The sequence below is a fragment of the Bubalus kerabau genome, chromosome 7, assembly GCF_029407905.1.
Source record: "Bubalus kerabau isolate K-KA32 ecotype Philippines breed swamp buffalo chromosome 7, PCC_UOA_SB_1v2, whole genome shotgun sequence".
Lineage (NCBI taxonomy): Eukaryota > Metazoa > Chordata > Mammalia > Artiodactyla > Bovidae > Bubalus > Bubalus kerabau.
In genome coordinates, this window is record NC_073630.1 from 86,392,762 (window position 1) to 86,405,318 (window position 12,557).

A 12,557-nucleotide genomic window follows, 5' to 3' on the forward strand; every position below is an offset into this window, starting at 1 on the left:
AAAGTTGGTGAGGAATAAAGTTGCTCTCCCCACCTACAGCTGAGCATCACCTCAGTGATACCAGTCAAGTAACCTGAGACTGAAGTCACTGTAGCAGGGAATTATACCTTGAATGAGAGAAAAAGCACAGTGAATGTAGTGGAGACTAGAGGATGCCTAAAGCATGATGCTCACACACAATAGGGCTTGCCTCAGGGACACTGGATCGTTCAGTAGCAGAAACATTCCAGGCTTCATCTAAATGGCAGAGATTTTTAATATAGAGTAGGCTTGGTTCTTTTATTGGTCCAAAATGAGCACATGGATAAAAGGATGAACAGTGCTGGACAAACAACATGTTAGATGGAAAATTAATTCAAGATAAAAGAAAAATTTTAAGTAGAAATCAACATATTTATCATATTTTATTCCTGTTAACTCTGATGGTACAAAATATTCTCAATGCTGAATATTTTTAGGCTTTGATTATTTTATTTAAGAAATTTATGAATTTAATTAAATTTATTTAAATCTTATCTCATAGATTCTCACCTATTATATTGACGAGATACATAATATACTCATCTGAGCCTATTTGGTACCCTTCAAAGATCTTTTCACACCTATTGGTGAGGCTTTAAGCATAAGACAAGACTCCAGTGTTATGTTCTAGCTCCTTAAAAGTTTTTGGCCTAGACTGTCTTCTACCCTATACCAAATTTGTTCTGTTCTGGTTTCTTTTTTCTTTCCTGTTGCTTTGTTCTCTGCTGGGAGCCGGCACATTGCATATTGAGTGAGGATCTGGAATAGCTCAACTGGAATTCTATCACTTCCGGGAGCCAGCGTGAGGCACTCCGCCCATGACAAAGGTCATGAGGAAGGAGGCTCGGCATACGCAAAGGCGGGATCGAGCCTCAGGAGTCCCCCTGGAAATTCTCGAGCATCTACCCCCAAAACCAGAGTCTGCCTACTTTCTGCTTTGTGCTTTCACCTACACCTCTGACTTTACGGGGGGCTGTCCCCCACTACCTCTCTCTGAAAAAAGAGTTAGCTCACAGCTCCAGTTAATAATTCCTGGGTGTGACAGTGTTTAACCTACAAACTCCTTTGGAAATCCTCTAGCCTGCCTGAATGGGTTTTTCCGGCCACATGTGATTGTTCAGAGCCTCCCAACTGTGAGAGGCAGGAGATGTTCTAAACTGCCTAAACACAGATTCCTTTGAGTAGTTAAAAGATTGATTAGAAAATGTATTGGTGAAGGGTTTTTCACTTGTTGGGCCAATGTTTGCTGCTAAGTCTCCATACTCCTACTGTGTCCTTGGCAGTGTATTGATTGATATAATGGGTGTATAGAAATGTAAAATGCAGCTTTGTTCAATGCTTTTTGGAAGGCTGGCGCCTGACTTTGGAATAATCACCTTTAGAGAAAGATAAGTTTCTTAAAATGTTAACAGGCCTCCGGGCCAGAAGATGATGTCTATCACCTGAACTTTTGCATATGATAAGTTTACAGGAAAAAAGCCTGGCTTGCTGCATGACTCTACCCCTTCCCCCATTATCCTCTATGCATAACTTAAGGTATAAAAACTACTTTGGAAAATAAAGTGCGGGCCTTGTTCACTGAAACTTGGTCTCCCCATGTCATTCTTCCCTTTAACTTCTGGCTGAGCGTCCATCTGGAGCGTGGATGTCCTCTGCGACCATTTATTTGCCTGGGCTTCTAAGACCCACTCGAGAAGGTGTCTAAGGTGGGGCACCTTCCGCTATTCGAGAGGGCGCCTGCGGCCTCCGTGGTCAGAGCTAACCTGGTGTCACGGGTTATATTGATTTTCCGCGTAAACCAAGCCACTCAGCTTCTTTTCTCCACTGAATTTTCTTACTGAGCTATCCTTATTTCAGCCGCTTTTCTCCACTGAATTTCCTCACTGAGCTATCCTTATTCTATTACTCTTTGTATCCTTAATTAAAGTGTAATTAAGCAGTTATTCCCTGACCCTCGCCTAGCCGTCTCTCCTTCGAATACCCTGGATCAGCCGGGGCTGGTCCCCGGCAGGTGGCGCCCGAGACAGGATTTTCGAAGGTAAGCTCCCTGCAATTAGGGTCATCAGCTCTATTTGCTCCCCGTTCTCGGAACAACTGGGTCATCAGCTCTCTTGTTCCCCCACGGAGCAGTTTGGGTCATCAGCTCTACTGCTCCCCCCTCGGAACAGTTTGGGTCATCAGCCTTCTGTTTCCCCCCCGGGACAATCTGGGTCACCAGCCCTATTGTCCTTCCAATGTTCGGGACGGCTAGGACCCCACTCAAGGGTGCCGCGGACCCCCCTGTAGGATAGACAGGGCTGAGGAGTGGGAAGTGTTGAAAGTGTTGAAGACTTAGAGAAAACGGTTTCTGAAGTTAAAAGGCCAAAGAAAGGCCTGATCTTTTGATAGCTAAAAGCAAAATCCTCTATTATACTTAATTTTCTGACATGGGTAACACTGAATCAAATGAAAGACAGCTCTTTATAGGAGTAGTTTTACAGTTATTAAATAAAAGAGGAATCAAAGTTAAAAAATCTACCATTCAATCATTTTTTTCCTTTGTACAAGAACACTGTCCCTGGTTTCCAGACGAAGGCTCTGTTAACTTAGATGTCTGGGAGAAAGTAGGAAAACAGCTAAAAACTTACCATGCCGAACATGGCTCAGAAAAGGTGCCTAATGACGCCTTTTCCTTATGGAATATCATTAGAGATGTCTTAGACCCTGCCCCGGATTCAGAAAAAGTACATCTTAAAAGGGATAGTGAAGAAAATGCTGTAGCTAAACCTGCCCCTGATTCTAAAAGAGTAACCCTTAAAGAGGAAAGTGAGGTCGAAACTGTAGTTAAACCTGAGGAAAATGAGAAAAACGAAGACCCACCTGACTATCGGCAACTAAGAAAAATGTTAGCAGCCATGACTACTCAGGAACAACTTAAAGATAGGGATGAGAAACAAGATCAGCCTTCCCCAAAAGGAAAAGAGAATTTAGACGAGATAACAACTAAATATCACTCCGATGAAGATTGGCATCTCTTAAACAAAGATGCCCCAAAAAGCCTAAGAGAAACTTCCCCTATCAGGCCATCTGCTCCAAGGAACCTAAGGGAAATGTCTCCCATTAGGCCATATGCCCCTAGGGATTTCCAAGAGACCTTCCCAGTTACTCCATATGTAACCTCTGGATACCAAACAGTTCAAAGAGCTCCAGAGTACAGAGCAGAGAATATGGAACCCATGCCTTTGCCACCACCTCCCATACCAAGCCGTACAGGTCCTATTAAACCCGCATTATTGCCGCCACCTCCCTATCGAAGTGGGAGAGCTCCAATATCGATCCCACGGAGACGGGCCTTCTCTGTCCCTGGCGAGAAATTCGATCCCCAACTTCAGGCTTGTTTCCCTTTAATTTTTGACAATGATGAAAGAGAACAAAAGGCTATCGACTGGGAGCCTGTTTCCTTTCAATTGGTCAAAGAACTTAAAAATGCATGTATTTCATATGGGCCTAAAGCCCCATATACGATGCAGCTAGTAGAAAATTTAGCAGGCCAATGGTTAACACCTCGAGAGTGGAAAACAATTGCTAAGGCCTGCCTGTCCGGAGGACATTTCATACTTTGGAAATCTGAATATGATGATCTCGCTCGTATATATGCTTTTTCTAACCAAAATACTGACCTTAAACATATCACTGAACCTATATTACTTGGACAGACCGACTACCCCTCGTATGACGAACAGATGAAATTAGATAGGACTGCTATACAACAGGTGGCTGATTGTGCCTTTACTGCCTGGCGCTCATTGCCCGATGGTAAGGCATCTGGTACTGCTCTATCTGATATTAAACAAAAGTCAGAAGAGCCATTTGAAGACTTTGTCTCACGACTCTCAGAAGCTGTCCAGAGAATAATTTCCGATTCCGAGGGAGCTAAATTATTAACAAAACACTTGGCCTTTGAAAATGCTAATTCCACCTGCCAGGCTATATTGCGCCCTATTAGAAGAACTGGATCCTTAATTGATTATATGAAACAGTGTGCAGATGTAGGACCGTCAATGCTACAGGGTGTTGCTATAGCTGCAGCAATAAAAGGGAATTCTTATCAGCAGGCAGTCCAAACTTTTTTTACTAACAAGAATAAGCCATCACAAGGCGATCCCAATAACCAAGGCAGGAATGCATTCCCTAGAACTTGTTTTTCCTGTGGCCAGGAGGGACACACTTTTCGTGAGTGCCCTCAAAGAACACCCGGTTCTTATCTGCCTAATCCGGCCCAACCGGCTGCGTCTGCTCCGCAAAACCCTGGCCCCCTGCCCATTAATCCTAGGTCTCTTTGCCCTCGCTGCCAGAGAGGATATCATTGGGCAAGGGACTGTAGGTCACGATTCCATAGAAATAGAGTCTTTTTAGGCCCCGACCAGCAGTCGGGAAACGGGTTGAGGGGCCAGCCCCAGGCCCCGACAACGATTGGGGCAGCCTCACTGAACCCATTCATTCCCTTCGTTCCGTCGCAGAGCTCATCAGAGCAACCCCAGGCAGTGCAGGACTGGACCTCAGTTCCACCACCTCAACAATATTAACACCAGATAGCCCCACTATAAAAATCCCTACAGGAGTTAAAGGCCCGTTACCAATAGGCCTGGTAGGAATTATACTAGGCAGAGGTTCCCTAGCTATGCAAGGTCTTACAATTATTCCTGGAGTAATTGACTCAGATTATACAGGAGAAATTCAGATAATGATTTCACCCCCGACTAAAACTTTCCAAATATATCAGGGACAGAGAATAGCCCAACTTTTACTTTTGCCTTATCATACTGCAATTGGGCAAACAGCCACCCAAAATGAAAGGCAGGACAAAGGATTTGGATCTAGTGACATGGCTTTTTGGGTAACAGAAATTACTAAGAAGCGTCCTATGAAATCTATTCTCGTTAGTGGCAAGTCTATTGAAGGACTATTAGATACAGGGGCAGACGTTTCTTGTATTTCTGGGAAAGACTGGCCCAGTTCCTGGCCCACACATACGACTGAAAATGATTTGGTGGGCATAGGAAGAGCTCCTGCAGTAGCTAAAAGTGCAAAAATTTTAGATTGGCAATTTGAGAATACCCGTGGAACATTCCAACCGTATGTAATTCCTTCACTCCCCTTTTCCCTGTGGGGGAGAGATGTGCTGTCTCAAATGGGCATGTTACTTTTTAGCCCTGATGATAAAGTAACTTTTCAAATGCTACAAATGGGCTATGACCCCTCAAAAGGGTTAGGTAAACAGCAGACAGGAATAATTGAGCCAATTTGCCCGGCTCCTCGAAAGTTCCGTACTGGATTAGGGTATCCAAATTTTTGATGGAGGCCATTGTTTTTGCTGCCGACCCCATTACGTGGAAATCTCAAGACCCGGTGTGGGTAGAACAATGGCCTCTGACTAAAGAAAAACTACTGGCAGCCAAAGCGTTAATTTCTGAACAACTAGGATTGGGACATATTGAGCCCTCCAATAGCCCCTGGAATACTCCTATTTTTGTTATTAAGAAAAAATCTGGCAAGTGGCGACTTTTACAAGATTTAAGAGCTATTAATGCCACTATGGAAGATATGGGGGCCTTACAACCTGGGCTTCCTTCCCCAGTAGCCATCCCAGAAGGATATAATATTATTGTAATTGATTTGCAAGACTGTTTTTTCACCATCCCCTTAAATGCTGAGGATAAAAAGCGATTTGCCTTTAGTTTACCAGCAGAAAATTTTAAACAGCCTCATTTAAGGTTTCAATGGAAAGTGTTGCCCCAGGGAATGAAAAATAGCCCTACTCTATGTCAAAAATTTGTTAATGCTGCTTTAGAAGATGTTAGAGCTAAATATGAACAGGTCTATATGATTCACTATATGGATGATATTTTAATAGCTCATCCTGATAGAGCTCATTTACAAACTGTCCTCCAGGATTTGACCCAGGCATTAACAGACAGAGGCTTAAAAATTGCCCCAGAGAAAATTCAAGTCAATCCGCCCATAACTTACTTAGGACGGGTTATCAATTCAGAAACTGTGACTCATGCCCCATTAAAATTGAGAAAAGATCATCTTATTACTTTAAATGATTATCAAAAACTTTTAGGCGACATTAATTGGATCAGACCTTATTTAAAATTAACCACTGCTGAATTAAAACCTCTTTTTAACATTTTACGCGGGGATCCTGATCCAACTTCTAAGAGACAATTAACTACTGAGGCTCAGGAGGCCTTAAAAAAGGTGGAAGCAGCTTTATCCGATAGCTATGTAAAAAGAGTTAATTTACAAACAAATTGGCAATTCCTCTGCCTAGCTACTCCAACAGCACCTACAGGAGTTTTATGGCAAAATGGCCCCCTAGAATGGGTCCATCTCCCCGCCCAGGCTAAAAAAGTAGTGGCCTCTTATCCAGGACTGATAGCTACGTTGATATTGAAAGGGAGAAAACGTAGCATTGAATTATTTGGTAAAGAACCAGCAGAAATTGTGATTCCATATAATAAAGAACAACTCGATGCTCTTCTAATGTTTGATGAGAATTGGCAGATTGCTATAGGAAATTATTTTGGCCAAATTCTGCATCATTTACCTTCACATGTTTTGCTAAATTTTATGTCTAAACACCCGGTTATTTTTCCTGTTAGATGTAAATACTCTCCCATCTCAGATGCTCAAATGGTTTTTACTGACGGATCTGCTAATGGCAGAGCTTCTATAGTTACAAAAGATCAGCGTAAAGTTTTACACACGCAGGAGACTTCGGCCCAGAGAGCTGAACTCACAGCTGTTATAGAGGCCTTTGTTACGTTTGCAGAGGAGGAATTTAATCTTTACTCTGATTCTCAGTATGTGGTCAGGCTGTTTCCACATATTGAGACTGCGGTCCTGCCCGAGAACAAAACTGCAATATTTCACTTGTTAACTAAATTGCAGCAGCAAATTTGGAAACGAAGCCGAGCATATTTTATTGGACACATTCGGGCTCATTCCGGATTGCCCGGCCCTTTAAATGCCTTTAATGATTTGGCTGACTTGTTAACTAGAAGTACAGTGGCTACTGTGATTGAGGAGGCCAGAGCCTCTCATTCACTCCACCATCAAAATGCTACTGCACTAAGATATCAATTTCAGATTCCTCGAGAATCTGCTCGGGAGATTGTTCGTTCCTGTTCTCATTGTCCCACTACTGTAAATAGTTTACCTATGGGAGTTAATCCTCGCGGTCTTAAACCTAATGCACTCTGGCAGATGGATGTAACTCATGTCTCTTCATTTGGAAAATTGTCTTTTGTTCATGTAACTGTAGATACTTTTTCTCATGTTATTATTGCAACTGCTCGCACAGGGGAAGCAGTTAAAGATGTAATACAACATCTCTTTACTTGTTTCTCATATATGGGTCTGCCAAAAGCCTTGAAAACTGATAATGCTCCTGCTTACACATCTAAGTCTTTTCAGGAATTTTGTCTAAAGTTTCAAATTAAACATAATACAGGCATTCCTTATAATCCCCAGGGACAAGCCATTGTGGAAAGAGCACACCAAACATTAAAAATCCAAATTCAAAAATTAAAAGAAGGGGAGTTTAAGTATAGCTCTCCCCATCAAATCTTGCAACATGCTCTTTTCGTAATAAATATTTTAAATGCCGATTCGGCCGGAATTACTGCAATGCTTCGCCATTGGTGCCCTGAGCAGCTGAATGCAAAACCATTAGTTAAATGGAAGGACCTCCTTTCCGGACAATGGAAAGGTCCCGACCCATTGTTAACCAGTGGTCGAGGATATGCTTGCATTTTTCCACAGGACGCAGATTCTCCAATTTGGGTTCCAGACAGATTGATTCGCCATGTCTCAGCCCCTCGGATACCGGATTCCCCAGCTGCCGCGACCCCGAAAAAGGAAGGGACCTCCTCTGCCTTCACTCCCCCCGCCAGCACGGGAAACGCCGCCGGCGTCGGGACAACTGACATCGGAGATCCCGGATGAGCAAGGAACGGATCCACCCACCAAGCAGATGTCTCAACTTCATATACAGGATATTGCTCCTCCCGATCCTTTGCCTCACAAAAGGGTGTCAGGCCGCCTGACTCAGGCGACCCGGAATGCCTCCATACCTACTTGGGGACAAATAAAAACACTCTGCCACCAGGCACGGGGAATAGCTTCCTTACAGGGATCTCCAGCTTCTCCTGAGAAACTGTTTATTGCCATGCTTGCTTTGCTTTCCTGTCAGGTAAGCGCCTCCCCTATTCCAACCAAATATTGGGCGTATCTCCCAGATCCTCCAACTTTCCAAGTTGTTACTTGGGATAATGAGCCTATACGGGTCAACACAGACCAACCCCAGCTCTTGGGAGGATCCTATACTTCTTACACTAGAGATAAATATCCTATTAACTTCAACTATACCTTCAGGGGATTAACAGGTGATTTCCCTGTTTGCTTTAACTTCCCCAATGACCTTAGAAGCTTTATTACCCCCACCAAAGAAGGATGTGTTGGGGCCTCTAAAAAAATAATTATAACAGATTCCTGGTCTTTACGTCATCGATCAGCTTGGGTATTATTGGCTCGTATGCCCGGGATTCTTGACCCCTATGTAACCCTGCATTCCAAATCTCCACCAAAATATCCGAATTGTTATAAGGTTGCTCCTTCAGAGAAAGTATGGAACACCATAGACAGTCGTACAGGGTATCCGACTTGGACATCTTGTACTTATGATTCAAGGATTGATTATAGGATACCAGGAGGTGGAGATTATACTATTCAGGACTGGAGCAACCCGAATCCAGGTGAGGATCCATTGGCCAATGATACATTTGAGGGCAGATTCGAGAATTGGGATAGGATTCCTCTTCCTTGGCCAACACATGCCACTAGAAGGCATCGTAATCAATTTGTTCCTCCCATGCTGTCTTATACAACGAAGAAACAGACCTATTGGCAACCTGATATTTGGAGAGCCCTTGCTGCTACTGCTCCTGTCTCCTTGTACCGCCCAGATAGCAATTCTACTTATTCTGTTTTAGCTTGTCTACCCTCCCCTTATGTTTTTCTTTTTACTAATGACTCCAAGAAGCTTAATGTACGCATGAATTATTCAGGTGGACCTAATATAGTAACTTGTGAACAATGTATGCTTTCATCTTGTTTGACCCCTCAATATAATGTTTGCTCTTTTGTGGTGTTACAACGCCCACCCTATCTCATGATACCTGTGACAGTGACTAGCCACTGGTATGACAATTACGGCCTTGCCGTGTTACAACAACTACGAGATTTAATGCGACAACGGCGATTTGTGGGCTTACTTATTTTAGGAATATCGGCTTTGATAGCAGCAATTACTTCTGTTACTGCGGCAGCAATATCATTGAGTCAACAAGTGCATACTGCCCAATATGTTGATACCATGTCTAAAAATGTCTCTTTAACTCTAGCAACACAGGAAGTTATAGATAGAAAATTGGAGATGAGAGTAGATGCCTTAGAAGAGGCAATAATGCATATTGGGACTGAGTTACAGGCATTAAAAGTGAAAATGGCTCTGTCTTGCCACGCTGATTACCGGTGGATATGCGTGACATCTTTGAAGGTAAATGAGACAGATTATGAATGGGAAAAAATCAAAAATCATATCTCAGGTGTTTGGAACAGCTCTGACATTGGCCTGGACTTAGGGAAACTTCATAATCAAATACAGACCCTGGAACACTCTCGACTGGATTTTACTGCCGCTGGGGCAGCTAATGACTTTTTTCACACTTTCTCTAACTTCATTTCAGGAAAAAACATTCTGTCTAATATCCTTGGATACATCGCTGCTGGTGCTTTAGTTTTGCTTCTCATATTCATTCTTCCTTGTATTGTCAGGATTCTTCGGCAGAACATTCAGAAGCTCGCGACTGAGCTGCATCTGGCTGTTTTAAGAAATAAAAAAGGGGGAGATGCTGGGAGCCGGCACATTGCATATTGAGTGAGGATCTGGAATAGCTCAACTGGAATTCTATCACTTCCGGGAGCCAGCGTGAGGCACTCCGCCCATGACAAAGGTCATGAGGAAGGAGGCTCGGCATACGCAAAGGCGGGATCGAGCCTCAGGAGTCCCCCTGGAAATTCTCGAGCATCTACCCCCAAAACCAGAGTCTGCCTACTTTCTGCTTTGTGCTTTCACCTACACCTCTGACTTTACGGGGGGCTGTCCCCCACTACCTCTCTCTGAAAAAAGAGTTAGCTCACAGCTCCAGTTAATAATTCCTGGGTGTGACAGTGTTTAACCTACAAACTCCTTTGGAAATCCTCTAGCCTGCCTGAATGGGTTTTTCCGGCCACATGTGATTGTTCAGAGCCTCCCAACTGTGAGAGGCAGGAGATGTTCTAAACTGCCTAAACACAGATTCCTTTGAGTAGTTAAAAGATTGATTAGAAAATGTATTGGTGAAGGGTTTTTCACTTGTTGGGCCAATGTTTGCTGCTAAGTCTCCATACTCCTACTGTGTCCTTGGCAGTGTATTGATTGATATAATGGGTGTATAGAAATGTAAAATGCAGCTTTGTTCAATGCTTTTTGGAAGGCTGGCGCCTGACTTTGGAATAATCACCTTTAGAGAAAGATAAGTTTCTTAAAATGTTAACAGGCCTCCGGGCCAGAAGATGATGTCTATCACCTGAACTTTTGCATATGATAAGTTTACAGGAAAAAAGCCTGGCTTGCTGCATGACTCTACCCCTTCCCCCATTATCCTCTATGCATAACTTAAGGTATAAAAACTACTTTGGAAAATAAAGTGCGGGCCTTGTTCACTGAAACTTGGTCTCCCCATGTCATTCTTCCCTTTAACTTCTGGCTGAGCGTCCATCTGGAGCGTGGATGTCCTCTGCGACCATTTATTTGCCTGGGCTTCTAAGACCCACTCGAGAAGGTGTCTAAGGTGGGGCACCTTCCGCTATTCGAGAGGGCGCCTGCGGCCTCCGTGGTCAGAGCTAACCTGGTGTCACGGGTTATATTGATTTTCCGCGTAAACCAAGCCACTCAGCTTCTTTTCTCCACTGAATTTTCTTACTGAGCTATCCTTATTTCAGCCGCTTTTCTCCACTGAATTTCCTCACTGAGCTATCCTTATTCTATTACTCTTTGTATCCTTAATTAAAGTGTAATTAAGCAGTTATTCCCTGACCCTCGCCTAGCCGTCTCTCCTTCGAATACCCTGGATCAGCCGGGGCTGGTCCCCGGCAGTTCTCATTGTTTTTTTTTTTTTTTTCATATGGGATTTCCCTTAGATTTTTTGTTCATCTTTGATTTGTATGACCTTGTCTTTGAGTTTTTCTTGAGGATATTCAAACTGAGGATTTCTAAATCCTGCCCAAGTAACAGATCCAATGTTTTCAGTTCCCCCACTCCCATTAAGATCATTGGCTTCCAGGTACTCATTTGTCTAGGAGGGCATTTCAAATACAAAAATCACCATATGCTGCTGTTAAGTCGCTCAGTCTTGTCCAACTCTGTGCAATCCCATAGACGGCAACCCACCAGGCTCCTCCGTCCCTGGGATCCTCCAGGCAAGAATACTGGAGTGGGTTGCCATTTCCTTCTCCAATGCATGAAAGTGAAAAGTGAAAGTGAAGTCGCTCAATCGTGTTTGACTCTTAGCGACCCCATAGGCTGCAGCCTACCAGGCTCCTCTATCCATGGGATTTTCTAGGCAAGAGTACTGGAGTGGGTTGCCATTGCCTTCTCTTAGTCACATTAGTTGAATTTTGGTAAAACACTGTAAAGTTCATTGCTTAAATATGAAATAAAAACTTTTTTCACCCCATTTGTTGGAAAGCTTTCTTAAGGCAAGGACTTTTTTTCGCCAGCACCTAACACAAAGCCCAGGCCTCAGCTACACACATGCAGCATTTAGCAAGTAGTAGACTCATCAACTACTATGACCCACATAAATGAATGTTCAGTTCAGTTCAGTCGGTCAGTCATGTCCGAATTTTTGTGACCCCATGAATCGCAACACACCAGGCCTCCCTGTCCATCACCAACTCCCAGAGTCCACCAAAACTCATGTCAATCGAGTTGGTGATACCATCCAACCATCTTATCCTCTGTCGTCCCCTTCTCCTCCTGCCCTCAATCTTTTCCAGCATCAAGGTCTTTTCAAATGAGTCAGCTCTTCACATCAGGTGGCCAAGGTATTGGAGTTTCAGCTTCAACGTCAGTCCTTCCAATGAATATTCAGGATTGATTTCATTCAGGATGGACTGGATGTATCTCCTTGCACTCCAAGGGACTCTCAAGTCTTTTCCAACACCACAGTTCAAAAGCATCAATTCTTTAGCACTCAGCTTTCTTTACAGTCCAACTCTCACATCCATACATGACCACTGGAAAAACAATAACCTTGACTAGATGGATCTTTGTTGGCAAAGTAATATCTCTGCTTTTTAATATGCTGTCTAGGTTGGCCATAACTTTCCTTCCAAGGAGTAAGCGTCTTTTAATTTCATGGCTGCAGTCACCATCTGCCGTGATT

The 12,557-nt window shown here is 43.4% G+C and overlaps 1 protein-coding gene across 2 annotated transcripts; it reads left to right on the forward strand.

Moving 5' to 3' along the window:
• Positions 1–748: 748 nt before the first annotated feature.
• LOC129657921 (periphilin-1-like) lies at positions 749–10,839 on the forward strand. Of its 2 annotated transcripts, none has more exons than XM_055588691.1 (3): positions 749–2,059; positions 7,831–8,260; positions 9,904–10,839. In XM_055588691.1, the coding sequence occupies exons 2-3, from the start codon at positions 7,874–7,876 to the stop codon at positions 9,937–9,939; spliced, it is 423 nt and encodes a 140-aa protein (XP_055444666.1). In that variant the 5' UTR covers positions 749–2,059; positions 7,831–7,873; the 3' UTR covers positions 9,940–10,839. The 2 variants fall into 2 exon arrangements, with proteins under 2 accessions (XP_055444666.1, XP_055444667.1); XM_055588692.1 differs by lacking the exon at positions 749–2,059 and adding an exon at positions 7,124–7,212.
• Positions 10,840–12,557: the final 1,718 nt, after the last annotated feature.

Bases quoted from the DNA above. Each gene is read 5' to 3' on its own strand.
- LOC129657921 (XM_055588691.1), top strand. From the start codon at position 7,874: ATGTCTCAGCCCCTCGGATACCGGATTCCCCAGCTGCCGCGACCCCGA. The intron at 8,261-9,903 runs GTAAGCGCCTCC...TTGTATTGTCAG, and splicing joins TTGCTTTGCTTTCCTGTCAG to GATTCTTCGGCAGAACATTC.